This window comes from Eulemur rufifrons, chromosome 16, assembly GCF_041146395.1.
Source record: "Eulemur rufifrons isolate Redbay chromosome 16, OSU_ERuf_1, whole genome shotgun sequence".
Classification (NCBI taxonomy): Eukaryota; Metazoa; Chordata; class Mammalia; order Primates; family Lemuridae; genus Eulemur; species Eulemur rufifrons.
This window is the reverse complement of record NC_090998.1, coordinates 90,862,498-90,877,024: the sequence shown is the minus strand read 5'-3', so window position 1 is coordinate 90,877,024 and position 14,527 is coordinate 90,862,498. Positions and strand designations below refer to the sequence as shown.

At 57.4% G+C, this 14,527-nt stretch overlaps 1 protein-coding gene across 1 annotated transcript in view; it reads left to right on the top strand.

Moving 5' to 3' along the window:
- NFAM1 (NFAT activating protein with ITAM motif 1) overlaps positions 1-14,527 on the top strand; it is a 42,976-nt gene that overhangs the window by 17,981 nt on the left and 10,468 nt on the right. The window contains exons 4-6 of the mRNA XM_069491268.1: positions 311-640; positions 1,829-1,941; positions 8,669-8,767. Of these exons, the coding sequence (XP_069347369.1) occupies positions 311-640; positions 1,829-1,941; positions 8,669-8,767 (542 nt within the window). The remainder of the gene's footprint in view (positions 1-310; positions 641-1,828; positions 1,942-8,668; positions 8,768-14,527) is intronic.

Below are 14,527 nucleotides of genomic sequence, written 5' to 3'. Positions count from 1 at the left end.
CTGACCTGAGACTCTTCCTCTTTGTAAAACGGGCCTCGGGGTGTATTAAGAGAGGTGAAGCTGTGTGTGTCAAGTGCCTGGCACAACATCTGTGCATGGTGCATACATGAGAAGTGGGAGCTGCCTCTGCACCCAGTGAGTGTACAGGAAGCGTGAGTCGCACCTGCACACAGCGAGTACACGGGAAGTCGGAGCTGCACCTGCACAGGTGAGCTCAGGGGAGGTGCAAGCCTCAGTCCTCACCGGCAAGCAGGTGGAATCGAGGCAGCCCCCAGTGACCTGTTACTCTCTCCCTCTGCTTCCCCTACAGGAGGACAGTCAGTGACCCACACTGGTCTCCCCATTGTGGTCTCCCTGGCCAACAGGGCCGTCTCCTTCAGCTGCAGAATCACCTACCCATACACCCCAGAATTCAAAGACTTCACAGTCCACTACTTTCACCAAAATCTCTCTGGCCAGAGGAGCCCCGAGGGGCAGACTAGCTGCAGACCTGGCCTGGGCACAGAGAACCAGACCTCCACCTTGGAGTGCCACGTCACCCTCAGGCTGCAGAGCTCATCAGCCACTGGCACCTACTACTGCTCTGTCCACTGGCCACGCCTCACAGTGAACGGCAATGGCACCTTCATCCTGGTCAGAGGTGAGGCTCCCTCTGTGGCTCTTCCCAGGGCAGAGAACCCAGAGTTTTCAACTGGCAGAGTTTGGGGCACAGGATCTGAAGTGGGGGTGGCTTGCGGGGTCTTCCCACTTCTGCAAAGCTGCAAGAGCATCCTCAGGGAGCCCCCGCCTTGCAGGAGTGCCTTTGTGTGGGAAGGGCAGGGGCTGGCATGTGATCTTCCCCTAGCCACCTCTGGCAGGTGACCTGAGAGAGGTCACTTGGCCCCTTGGTCTCAACGTCCCATCGGCACAGTGTGGGGGGCAGAGTGTTGGGCTTCTGCAGACTTGGACATGTGCACGTTCGTATTTGTGGGGGCCTCGGGTACGGGAGCACTCGGATCATGTGCATCTTTCCAGGGACAGACTTTCAGTTTTCATCACACTGTCAAAGGCGTGATGACCCCAAAAGTTAAGAACAAGCCCATCCTCAAAGCCATGATTCTCTGACCCGCTCTGCGATTCCCACTGGAAGGGGCTGGGGGCTTTGGAACGCACAGATCTGGGTTTGAATCCCATCCTGCTGCTTGCCCGGATGTAACCTTGGCCCTGGTCCTCGTGGCGATGCTCTGCCTTTTGATGCCTTTTATGAGAAGGGATGAGATGGTGCATGCAAGGGCTGATGCCTGGCAATGGGAGGTGCTTGGTAATGGCACCGAGGTGCCCGGCCTGTGGCTGGCACTCCAGGAGTCTTTGCCAGCCAGATGGATGGATGGGGATGGCTGAGGGAGGGAGGGCACAGGAGGAGGGCTATGCCCTTACCTGCCCAGCACAGCTCTCTGTCAGTCCCAGCACAAACCCTCCCCACCTACCCGTACCACCATGTCACAGAGGGAAAAGAAAAGGCCTCAAGAGGTGAAATGACTTGTCCGGGGTCCCACAGGCAGCCCTCAGGGAGGCCAGTTCACTGAGGCAGGGACACTAAAGGAACAAGCGGTGTGGTCCTTGTCCTCAAAGAGAATCAAGGCAGTAAACATAAAAAGGCAGCTTTGCAGAACAGGTGGGCCAGCGAGGACCTGAGGTGGGGCTCTGGGGGGCCTCGTGGGGTAGTGTCGTAGATGGGGTCCTGGCGGAAGGAGAACACAGGGGTTTGGGCGTCTGGGGGTTGGTGGAGTGGGGTGTGCCCCAGCTTCTCCCGGTGACTCACCCCTCTGCTCGCTGCCCCCTCTCCTAGACACGGGGTACCGAGAGCCCCCCCATGGCCCCCAGAAGGCCCTGCTCTTTGGCTTCACCGGCCTCCTGACTGTCCTCAGCATCCTGGGCACAGCTCTGCTGCTCTGGAGAAAGGTACGGGGTGAACGCACACGGCACCGCGCCCCTCCCCGCACGGCTTGGCTTGGGAAGGCCCCTGGGGCAGAGGGGCTGCGCACAGGTGTCCCTCGCGGCCCCTTGCACCAGGGGCCGAGAGCACATCTATGATCTCAGCACTCTGGGGGGCCGACTGGAAGGATAGCTTGAGGCTGGGAGTTTGAGACCAGCCTGGACAACAAAAGATAAGAAAATTAGCCAGGCGTGGTGGCTCGCACCTGTAGTCCCAGATACTCTGGAGAGGCTCTCCCTGCCTCTTAAAAAAAAAGAAAGGATCGTGGAGGGTCTCCCCACACAGTGCCCAGAATGAAGGAGGGCAGGAGGCTGTGACATCATGGCCAGCAGGGAACAGCAGGAGCTGCGGGGGCCCGTGTGGCAGGTGTGGCCCGCGCTCACAGAGAGTGGACAGAGGGAGGGAGATGAGGCCGGCTGAGAGCACTGGAAGGACTCTAGCTCTTCCTCTGAGTGAGGAGAGGGAAAGGGACAGGATGTCACTTGGTTTCCAGTGGGCCCTCAGCTGGGCGAGGGAGACCCTGTGAGGAGCCCAGGCAGAGGTGCGGGGCCTGGGAGCAGGTGGGTGAGGCAGAGGCTGCAGGTGGTGCCGACAGGACACGGAGGGGCGGCACGGTTCGCAGCATGCAGAGCTCGCTGTTTGTGGCTTTGCTCTGCTCCGTTGGGGAGGGCCTGCGGGCTGTGGCCTGGAAGGGGTGAGGAAGCCACAAGGTCTGAGCCACACAGCCTGGCTTGGCAGGCCTGGGACTTCAACCCAGCCTCAGTTTCCCATCCTTGTCTTAAGGCTGGAGACATAATTGCTCTTCCAGAGAAGGCTCCAGGTGCTAGAGCTGGGCCCCTTTTCACCCCAAGAGCCTTGGGGGGGCTGCATTTCCTGCCTTCTGTGATCCGGTCCCTGAGAAAGGGCCTCCATGCTGGTTCTTCTCCTGGCCCGGACCGCGCCCTCGGGACGCAGCAGGGGCGGGTGTGACCCTGGCCTGACTCATCCTGATTTGGTCTCGCTCTGCTGATGAGCTGCAAAGTGAGCCCGCAGGTGCTGGGCACCAGTGTGCAGTCCCGGGAGGGCCCTGTCCCCTTGGCAGGTCCTTGTCCCCACCTCTGGCCCAGCCACAGGGGCGAGCTAAGCAGCAAGGAAGACCCAAGAAGGGGAGGAAAATGCTTCCCTCAGCCTCCAGGACTCCAGAGTTAGGACAGAGACCACCGGCTGCTGGGCCACCTCCTCCCTCGACCAACAGGGCCTGTGCCGGCTCTCTCCCTGCCGCACCCCCACTCCTGCCCTCAATACACTTCCTCCCTCCCTCTCCCCTGCCTTTCCCATGGCGATGGCAAGTAGGATAGCTCTTGATTTGTTCACGACTCAGCGAACGTCCACTGAGCAGCCACCAGGCGCTGGAAACGGGGCCAGGCCTGGAGCTTGGGCAGGGACGCAGAAACTGGGCTTCAGGCACGGGTGGTGAGGGACTCACCCCGACGTGGACCCTCAGCCCCAGGCTTACACGAGTGACCTGCACAAGTGCCCTCCATAGGCACAAGGCACAACCTGGACCCTGAGCCCCCTGCCTTGCTGAGTGACCCCAGTGCCCACCCTGCAGAGATAGGATTGTAGTGAGGGGATCTCAGTGGCGGTGAGGGAGGGGCAAGCCTCGGAGCCATGGCCTTGGCCACAGTCCCAGCCCCCTCTCTCCCCGAGCAGCCTCAGAGCCACTGCCTTCCTCCTCCTCCTCCCCTCACCTCCCTGCCCACACTTCTAGGAACGTCTGTGGAACATCTAGCATGTGTCAGGCACTGGGCCAAGTGCCAGGCAGCGCGGCAGGCCAGCCCTCTGGTCACGTTTGGACCCTCTCTGAGCCTCAGTTTCCTCCTCCAGAAATGGGGATTAGGATGGCCCTCCACTGGGGGTGGGGGCCAGGGTGGAAGGAGCACTTTTGAGGCACCAGTTGGGTGCCTGACACACAGTAGGAGCTCCCCACTGCCCCGACCCTGCACAGGGCAGGACGGGCTGATGTGAGGCCTGGACTTAAAGGGAGAGAGAAGTCGGAAGGCCACAAGCAACTGCTGCGCTTGCGTTGCTAAGGCAGCTCCGGGAGCTCCAGGGCACTGGATCCCAATCCACGATGTGGACTGTGGGGCTGCTGCCAGATGGCCTAGGGGTGGGAGGACCGGAGGAAGAGGTTCCCTCCAGGCACAGAGGACTCTGGGAGCATCTGCAGTGGCAATTGATAAATGAATCAAAGCCAGAAGCTACCGAGGCAGAAGCAGCAGAGGGTGGACCCCGACCCACAGTCAGCTGCTCCAGGGCAGTGAAGATGGGGCAGAGCCCGAGACCCCACTGGGCCGAGTCTGGAGAAAGGGCACTGTCTCCCCGAGGCCTACAAAGGCCAGGCAGGGAGGGCACCGAGTCACACCCCCAGGGACACTGAGAGCCAGAGAGTGGCAAGAATGGAAGCTTTGGGGGGCGCTGCCTGGAGGGGCGGGGGCAACAGGGATGGTGGGCAAGGACCCAGGGAGGGACAACCACAGTGGCACGATCAGCCCTTCCTGCAGGCTCTTTTTGGGTTTTCTTGGTTTTGTTTTTTCTTTTAAGGACAGAGTCTCACTCTATGGCCCCGGCTGGAGTGCAGCGGTGCAATGGCAGCTCACTGCAGCCTCCAACTCCTGGCCTCGCGCGATCCTTTCGCCTCGGCCACCCAAAGTGCTGGCATTACAGGTGTGAGCCTCCGTGCTGGGCCAACCGCAGGCTCTTTGACAGGAATTTAGCAGAGGCCCACCAGGACTTTGACCTCTCTGTTCCCTGCCCCTAGGATGCCTCCCAGAGATCTTCGTCCTGTCTTTCTAGACCCAGGTCCAATGTCCCCTCCTCAGAGAGGCCCTCCCCGGCCCCCTGGCTTTCTCCTCTACCACCCTCCCTGCCTCCATCCGTGTCACCCCATAGGTCCCCTGACTGCACTCCCTTTCCTCCCAAGCTCTGTGGGGCAGCTGCACCTCGGCTTGCTCCCTGCTGCGGCCCCCCCGCCGCTAGCACAGGGCGCTGCACACAGGCCTTCCTGCAGTTTGCAGGGCCCTATCACACTCAGCATTAGATGTGTTCATCATTCCTTAAACAGACACTACCTGAGCACCCACTATGGGCCAGGCCCTGTACCGAAGGCCAGGGACACAGAGGAACACAGTGAAGTCTCCCAGGCTGGGGAGGACATCGCTGTTAAACTCATGGCATGTTAAGAGAACAGGGGTTGTGGAAGGGGCAGAAGTGCAATGTGAGTCTGCGACACTCGGAGCACCAGGACAGGTCGCTGTCTTGAGAGGCAGTGATTACCGTGATTGCCACCATGGGAGCAGGTCCAGGCAGTCTGCCAGAGCATCTGACCTGTCCTCACCCTCTCATGGCATCTGACATACAGCCGCCTCCCCGCCCCGCACATTCCTTCCCTCCGTTCTGTTCCCCAGACACGACGGTGCTGCCCAGACCCCTCCCACGCTCCAGACCCTGGTCCACTGTGTGCCCGACGGCTCCACGTGGGGCCTAAGGGGGCCCTTCTGTCTCACCCCTACATCCGCCCCCTGAGCAAGTCCCACCCCCATCTGTCCAGGATCCAGCCCCGTCCCCCTGTCCCCACCATCCCCGGCTCAGGGCTCTGTCATCCTTCTCCCGGAATAGTGTCTCTGCTTCCACACCTGCCTCCTGCCCCTGCTGCCACACCCTGGCCTCGGTTTCACGCTGTCTCCCCCTCAAAAAAGTGCAGCCCCCGCAGGGCAGGGACTTGCTGTCCCCGTGCCTGGGGGAGCCTGGCGCATAGTAAGTGCTGTAGGAGGAATGAAGGAACAAATGCACGAGGGGACCTGGAAGATGAGTCGGAGGTGGCCGGGGCACCATTCTTGCCCTCATTGTACAGAGGACGAATCTGAGGCCTAACAGGTGCCCCCCTCCCCCGCCCCCCAGCTGCAGACGGCGGCACCCTGGTGTGCAGGCGGTGCGTCCGGCCCAAGCCTGTGACTCCCCACCACCTACTGGTGCGGAGCGACTTGGGCACACAGAGCTGGGCACAGCGGGAGGAGCACACTGGTTATTCATTTGAAAAATGCAAGTATCGACCACCTGGGACAGGGTGCTCAGATGGGCAGGGCTGGCTCCAAGGGGCAGAGCACCCCCCGCCCCTGTAACAAAATGACACCTGTCTTGAGTTTTCAAGGGAAAACTCTGCTCCATGGGACCCCTTGCCCCAGCTCAGGCCTCCTCAGCTGCCCCCTAAGGCCCCCACCCACTCCCAGAGGTCTCCAGCCCCCTGTCCCTGCCAGCCCCAACCCTCAGTCCACTCCACACCTGTGGCAGCGGTGGGAGCCTTATAAAATGCGAACCTGACCACTTCCCTGACCTGGCGGCCCCCACTGCCCTCGGAGCGAAGACACCGTGGCCTTTTGTGGTCCTGCCTGTGCCAGCCTCCCGGCTCACCTCCTTCCCTTTCCATCTGACAGTCCTTGACACACTGTGCTACTCCTGCCCCCGAGCTATTCCATGCACTGTTCCCAATGCCTGGGATGCTTTCTCAGAGTCAGAGAGCTTGGAAATGCCTCTCTTGTCTTTAGGAAAGGCAGCCCTGAGAAGTCCGCTCCAGCCCTCTGCAGACTTGAGGCTCCTTCCCAAGGCCCTGCAATGGCATTTACCTCTTGGTGACCCCACCAGTCTCACCAAGAGAGCCACGAGGCCAGGCCTGGGTCTCACTCACCACGGTCCACAGTACCCAGCCCAGGCCCAGCACGTAGGGGGCCGGCGAGGGTTGTTCACAGGGACCTGCAGCTCCCAGGACCATGTTTTTCTAGCCTGTGTGGCCCAGACCCAAAGAGCTGTCCCAGGTCAGCCTTCCGGGACAGCCACTGCCCAGGAGCTCCCCCTCAGCTTGGCAGTGCTCAGGCCGGCCGGCTCAGCGAGGGGAGACACCAGGACCCGGCTGTCTTAACAAGAGGGGGCATTGAGGTGCCCTGGGGGGGAGGCCACAGCCCCTGACCACGACCGTCAAGAAGCAGGTGGTGCCGGGGAGGTGACACTGGGTCTGAGGGTGGGGCATCTGGGGTGATCCAAGGGCAGCCACCTACTAGCTGGGGGCAATTCCACACCCACCTTCTGAGGTCTTTATGAGAATTAAATGAAAACATGGACAAGTCCCAGGGTCTTTGTAAACTGCGAAGTGCTACACAGACGCCAGCCCCTTTAACTGTGTCCGTGAGACCTACACGTTCTAACAGAACAGAAGAGCAAAAACTCCAGCTAGTGTCTGGTCAGTATCTTGGTGAAACAGAGGCCTGGGTTCAAATCCTGCCTCTGCCGCTTCCTGGCTGCGTGGCCTCGACAAGTCACCTGCCCTCTCTGAGCCCGAGCTTCCTCGTGTGCAGGGCAGAGGCGTCCCATAGGCCTGCAGGTCTGCTGAGGGCTGCGTGAGATGAGGCAGGTCAGGTGCTGGGAGCCCGACCTGGCCCCTGCCTGGGCGGTGACTGTGCCGTGGCTGGGATGACTCTGGCTTCTGCCTGAGAGTTAAGTGGCTCTCAAGAGCTAATCCCAGAGTAAATGGGCTGGGGATTGGCAGTCAGCCAGGGTTTTTAATTAGCTCCTGCCTCGAGCAGCGGCTGCTGTTGCTCCACTGTTGGCAGTGCGGTGCCCGCGATGGGGGGAGGTCCGGGCCGCCTCCCCTGCCTCGGAAGGAGCCGCCCGCACAGCCCGGCAGGCGCGTCCAGCCTCCACAGCCACCGCTAGCAGCGGCCAGTGTGAGCTTTCTAGAGCCCAGCTCCGATTGCAGCACCTCCTACTAAAGCCCTCAGATGTAACACACACACCTCCGCCAGCCACACTCTCCTTGGCCACGCTGACCATCTTTAAGTGCCTCAAGATCTCCAGGCCTCTGCACAGGCTGTTCCCTCTGCCTGGAACTCCCTCCTCCCGGTCTTGCTAAGTGAATGCTCAGCCTTCAGATTCCACCTGCAACACCCTCCCTGCCCGGCGAGGGCTGCTTTCCTCCTTGCGTGCCGGAGGCCAGGTCGGCACACCGCCTTTCCATATCGTCGTCCGTCGTCCATCTCGCCCCTGGAGCTAGACTCCAGGAGGGCAGGGCCAGCGGCATCCTCTCCTCGCTGCCTGGCTAACGGGTACTTGACAAGTGTGTATCGGTTGACTGAGAGCCTCCTAAGTGCCACTGCAGTACCGAGCTCCTACCGCCTCATCCCCTCCTTGGATCCTTGCAATAATCTTGCCAAAGGAGGGTTATTGCTGAAGAAATCGAGCCCAGAGCCAGTGAGGGTGGGCGGGGGTGCGTCCCGGCCCAAGCCTGGTGACAGTGGGACTGGACGCTGGGCCTGGCTGGTGCCTGCTCAGGGCCCACTCACAGCAGTCGGCTCCGTCACTGGGTCCCTGCCACGCTGGCCCCAGGCCCCGCAGCTCCCGCCTGTCCTGAGCCAGGCGCTATGTCCATGGACGCGGCCTGTGTGGGTTTTGTTCATTTCCTGTGTCTCCAGGTGCACGAGTGAGTGGTTTGATGTAGGTCTTGAAGACATTTGTCACATTTCCCAGGAGAGGGTGGGTGGAAGGTGCTGAGTGATTAATTTCTGTGTGGCCTCCTAACAATCTGCTTTCTCCTGGTGGGGACTGTGAGGGGAGGAAGGCAGGGGCCGCTGCTCCCCACCCCTGACTTTTTTTTTCTCCCTCCAGAAATGGATGCAGGTCCCAGGGAAGCAGCCCAGCAAGCAGTGCCCGGATCCCAGATCTGCCAGCGGCCCCACGCAGCCCCCAGCTGAGTCCGTCTACACGGTGAGTCCTGGGGCCCGGTGCCGGCTCTGATGCTGTGGCTTGGTCTTGTACCAGCCGTGTGACCTCTCTGAGCCTCAGGTTCCTCATCTGTAAACATGGGGACAGTAGTCCTACCTTGTGGGATGTCTATGCATGTGAAAAGAGGTTACACTTGCGGGGTCCCTGGAAGGTATACCAATGTTGGGGGCCACCCCGTCCCCCTCCTTGGCACAGCCCTTCACTTCTGGAACAAGAGGTAGCGAGGCCAGAAGACGGGGAGGAATTGCAAAAATTCCTTCATCTGACCACTGATGGTGACCACCTCGCCAACTTCCTCCTCCTTTTATTGCACAAACAACATCACAGCAACAACAACCCAAAATCACAAAAAGAGGAAAAGGTCAGGCGCCGTCCCACGCCTCAACACATCAATGATTTCGATTACTCACTCTTTTCCCACCACACACGGACCTTGCTTTATATTGTTCCAATGGCAGCAGAGACACGGGCTGGGACCCTGTTTGTTCCACACCCTGTTGTGTCCCAAGCATTCTCCCCAGCAGTCTTCATAATTATGTGAGGGGTGGTTGCAGTGCATGGGGCCGAGAGGGCTCGGCCACCCTGGCCTGCCCAGCCCGCCAGCGAGGCCACTCTGCCCCATGCCTGGGGCCAAGGAGGGCGAGGAATACTCTATTTCAGTTATGTTCCTTTTAGTTCTACAAGTAACATACGCTTATTGTAGAGAAAGTGAAAAATGCCACCCAGTGTCAGCTGGGCTCTCAATCCCAGGAGGGCCACCTGGGGAGAGTAACACCCTGTGGCAGGTGCACGTTCTCAGGCTGCCTCCGGCCCTAGGATTCTGCCTGTACCTGCTGCCGCTGTTCCTGTCCCCACCGCTGTGACTCACGCATGAACTCAGCTCCTTCCTCTGAGGCCCCAAAACCACACACAGAAGTTCAGAATCTGGCCATGTCTGCTGACGATGGGGGCGGGGGCAGTGAGACGGAGGGAATGTCACTACAAGGCAGCGCCGACAGCTCCAAGCGGAACATGACAGTTCTCGAAGGGCCTTCAGCCCCTCCACCCCAGGGAATTTCCACCAGCCGCTGCTTTGCACGTGGCTCCGACTTCCCCATGTGCTGTCTTCCCGCCCCGCACCCGCACTCCGCGTGGTGTTTTCTCTAGGAGGAAGTCTGGTGTCAGCTGTTAAATGAAAACATTTCTCTCTCTCTCTCTCTCTCTCTCTCCCCTTCTCCCTCTCTTTCTTACTCTCCACACACACACACACACACACACACACACACAGTGTGTGGGATATATATAAAAGAAGAAAATAACCAGCATCCTAATTCCGTCTTCTTCCAGGATAAATACTGGTAACATTGATTTCTATACTTTCCTGGCTTTTTTCTATAAATACACACAAGGAGACCTGCACACACACTCACTGCATACTTAAAAAAAACAAAACTGGAGTGGTACAGCTGCTTTTGTCCTGACCGTCTCAGGGCCATCCTTCCCAGGAACGCACCTCCTTCTGTGAGGGCATTTTGATGGAAGAGCTCTTTGCAACGGAGCTTTTTCCTCACCTGCGTCTGGAATCCTCCGAGACTCAGGCCGACTCCTCTGGAGCGTAGTGAAGAGACTGAGCCGCCTGCAGGGTTACGAGGTGGCTGGGAGAGGTTTGAGGACCAGAAAGGAGATGAGATGGGAGGCCACAGGGCTTTGCTAAGCCCCTGAGACAAGGGTCTACTGGCTGGGGTTGGACCTGGGCAGGGAAGAATGACATTAACTACAATAATGATGCTACCAGGAGCCATTTGTGGTCCATCTACCATGTGCCAGGAACTGCACTAGGACGTCACACCTGTTATCTCACAGATCCTCTCAATAAGGCTTTTGGGTACAGGTGTCCCCATTCCTCCCCCTTCTTTTTTTTGAGACAGAGTCTCACTCTGTTGCCCGGGCTAGAGTGCTGTGGCGTCAGCCTAGCTCACAGCAACCTCAAACTTCTGGGCTTAAGCGATCCTCCTGCCTCAGCCTCCCAAGTAGCTGGGACTACAGACATGTGCCACCATGCCCGGCTAATTTTTTCTATATATTTTTTTAGTTGTCCAGCTAATTTCTTTCTATTTTTTATGGTAGAGACAGGGTCTCGCTCTTGCTCAGGCTGGTATAGAACTCCTGAGCTCAAACAATCCACCCACCTCGGCCTCCCAGAGTGCTAGGATTACAGGCTTGAGCCACCACACCTGGCCCCCATTTTCATTTTATTTTCTAAATGTCTACTGCTGGTATGTAGAATATGGTTGATTTTTGTATATTGGCTTTATATAGAGTGTCGTTGTTGAATTCACTCATTAATTCTGATAGTTTCTCTGTTAATGCCTTTGGATTTTCTATGCACCCAGTCATGTCATCTATGAATAATGGAAGTTTCACTTCTTCCTTCCAAGACTCACATCTTTGAGTTCTGTTTTTCCTGCTTTATCTCACGGCTGAAGACCTCTACTATGATGGGCAGCAGGAGTGGGGACAGGAGGCATCCTTGTCTTGTTCCTAACCTCCAGAAAGGTTTTATATGTTCTTCCTTCTTTGGATGGACACTTGGATAGTTTCCTATCTTTCTTCTTTTCTAATTTATGCATTTAAGGCTATGAACTTCCCTTTAAGTATGGCTTTAGCTGCATCCCACAAGTTTTGATATGTCCTATTTTCATTATCTTTCAGTTTCAAAGCTCCATTGAGAATTCTTCCTTACCCCACTGGTTATTTAAATGAATGTGTTTTGCTTAATGATTGGTTATTTTCTGGTTATGTTCTGTTTTTTATTTCAAGCTAATTCCACTGTAATCAAAAAATATATTCTGCATGACTTTAATCCTTTTAAATCTTTTGAGACTTGCTTTATGGCTCAGGTTATATTCTATGTGCACTTGAAAAGAACTTGTATCATGCCTGTTTGAATGAGTGTTCTACATATGTCAGTTAGGTCAAGTTTGTTGATTGTGTTGTTAAAATATTCCATATCCGTTTTGATCCTTATTGATTTTTTTCATCTATTTTATCAGTTGTTAAGAGAAGTTAAAATCTACCAGTATGATCATGTATTTGTCCATTTCTCCTTTTCATTATGTTAATTCTTGCTTTTTATTCATGTGGAAAAGTGCTCATGATCTATTATGACATGAAAAAAAACCCTGCATTATTTCAAACTGTACTTAAAAACTTGACCTGTTAAGAGCATGGATTTGGGGTGGGTCAGACACTCTAGAGATCGAAGCCTTGTTCTTTTGCTCACTGGTTCTGCTACTTAAACTTTCTTTCTGAGTGTTGGTTCCATAATCTGCAAACTGGGGTTAACAAGACAATATTGCATTCACAGCTTACAAACATGCTATGGTTTTTCCCATCTTAAATTCCTCACCTTGAGCCCTCATCCGCCTCCAGCTACCTGCCCCTTCCCTGCAACTCCTTATAACAGAACTCCAGAATTGTCACACCCTCACCTCCAGTTTCTCTCCCTCTCCTTTCCGACCGTCTCTGTCAGGCTTGCAGCCCTCTCTCCACCAGGACTCTCCTTCCCAGGGTCACACTGATGCCACATTGTTGCGCCCGATGGGCAGTTCTCTGTCCTCACCTCCCTTGATGAATCAGCAGCGTCTGACTCTGCTGAGCGCTCCCTCCTCCTCGACACACCTTCTTCACTCGCTTCCAACACTGTCCACTCTCCTGATCCTCCTTGACTCACGCCTCCCCAGTGCCCTCACTGGTTCCTCCTCGGGACCAGAGGAGCCCCGACCTCTGCACATTGGAACAGGCATTGGAGCCTGGTCCTGGGACCCCTTCTGTTTTATCTCCACTGCAGCCCTGGGTGATCTCATTCAGCCTCAAGGTCCTGAAGACTGTCTGTATCCTGACCCCTCTGAAATTTATATCTCTAGCCCAGACCTGTGCTCTGAACAGCGGAGTCAACTCTGCTCGCAGGTCAAAGCGGCATCGCTTTCAAGCCAAACCCCGATTCTTTGCCCACCTAAGTGCCTCCTCCCATGGTCGCCCTCCATCCTCCCAGCTGCTCGGGCTGAAAACGCTTGGGTCGTCCTTTCCTTTTCTCCTTCAGTCACTGCCCATCTCTGATCCACTAGCGAGTCTTGCTTCAGAACGTGTCTGGAATCTGACCCTCCTCACTGCCCAGTGCTAGCACTGGTGGGAGCCACTCCCGCGTCTTACCTGGAGTCCTGCAGGGGGTCCCCAGGCAGCCGGCCTCTTTCCATCCTTGCCCCCACGGTCTCTGTGCCACCAGGCAGCACTCAGAGTGATCCTGTTAAACCATCAACAGATCGTGCCCTGTGCTCAGAGCCTTGGTGAGCCCAGGTCCTCTGAGAAGCAGACAGAAGACGGGATTAAGTGAGCAGTGATTTTATTAGAAACCCGTGAGAGAAGATGGGGGACTGGGGAATGCTAGGAGGGCAGTCCCACTGCGCGCAGGTCTGATCCTGCGGGAAGGAAGGCTGAGGGTCTGCACCCTGGACCGGCACACCGTGACGTGAGTCGCATGTGAGTGGGGCTGCAGGGATGCCCACGGCAGAGGCACTTGGCCTCCGTGCAAACGCAGCGATGGCTTTCAGAGCCCAGCTGGCGATTCCCAGCCCTTGGTGGATTCCGATCCTTGGAGGTGGAGTCTGCGGAGCAATTCTCTGGACCACCACAGTCCTGCCCAGGTTCCCGTCTCGCTCAGGGTCAAAGCCAGCACCCTCATGTGCTCTGTCTGCACAAGAGCACACCAGGCAGGCCCCTGCCACAGGGCCTTTGTGCTGGTGCTCGCTCAGCCCTCTGCTCACACGGGATCTTCCCTCACCTCCCTCTTAAAACTGCCGCCTCCCACTCCCCCTTCCACCCCAACCCCGTCTTCCTTCTGTGTCTCTCCAGCGCCTCTGGCTACCTTTTACTTCGGGGCTTATTGTCCATCTCCAGGCTCCTCCCCACCCCACAGCAGCCCACTGCATACAGTAGGTGCCCCGTGGTCAACTGCTGTATAGATGGGCAGAAGACCGTTCTTGCCTTCCAGGATGTCTAGGGTTCCATAGGGCCCAGCACAGGGCAGAGGGGACGGAAGGGACACCCTGTGGGAAATCTAGAGCATCAGCATTGTGGTTTGCACCCTCCCTCCGGCAGCTCTGCTCCCACGCCAGCCTGGTCCAGTGGGTGTCCTCACTCCCACCCTCCAGTCCCTTCTGCTCCTGATCCTCACTGCAGCCCGAGGGACTTTTCTAACACAGGACTCTGATTCAGGGTCAAAAGAGCCTTTGGCGGTTCCCCACTGCCAATGCCTCGGCCTGGAGCTGGGGTGCTCCTTCTCCACTGGGGGCTCCTTTCTGAACAACACCCCAGATCTCACCATCACCCCAGCGTCCAGGACCCTCAGATCAGGTTCAGGCCCAGGACAGCTGACCTGGGCTCTGGCCTCAGCCCCCACCTGGAGGAAGGCCTTGGCACTGACTTCACACTTCTGCCGGCTCATCACCTTTCAGGCCAGCACTGTTGACCGAGGTGCAGAGAGAAGAAAAGGGCCTGGAGAGCCTGGGTCCCAGACAAACAGCCCAGCCCAGCCCAGCCTGAATACAGCACAGCAGGGGCCGGCACAGCGGCACAGCCCTATGGGCCAATTAGGAGGCCTGTGCAGTCTTCTCCCGGCAGGCACACCTAAGGGAGGCTGTCCCTGTCATCACCACGGAGGGCCAGGAGGAGCTGGTTCAGAGGTTCTGAGGGTGTCCTGTTGAC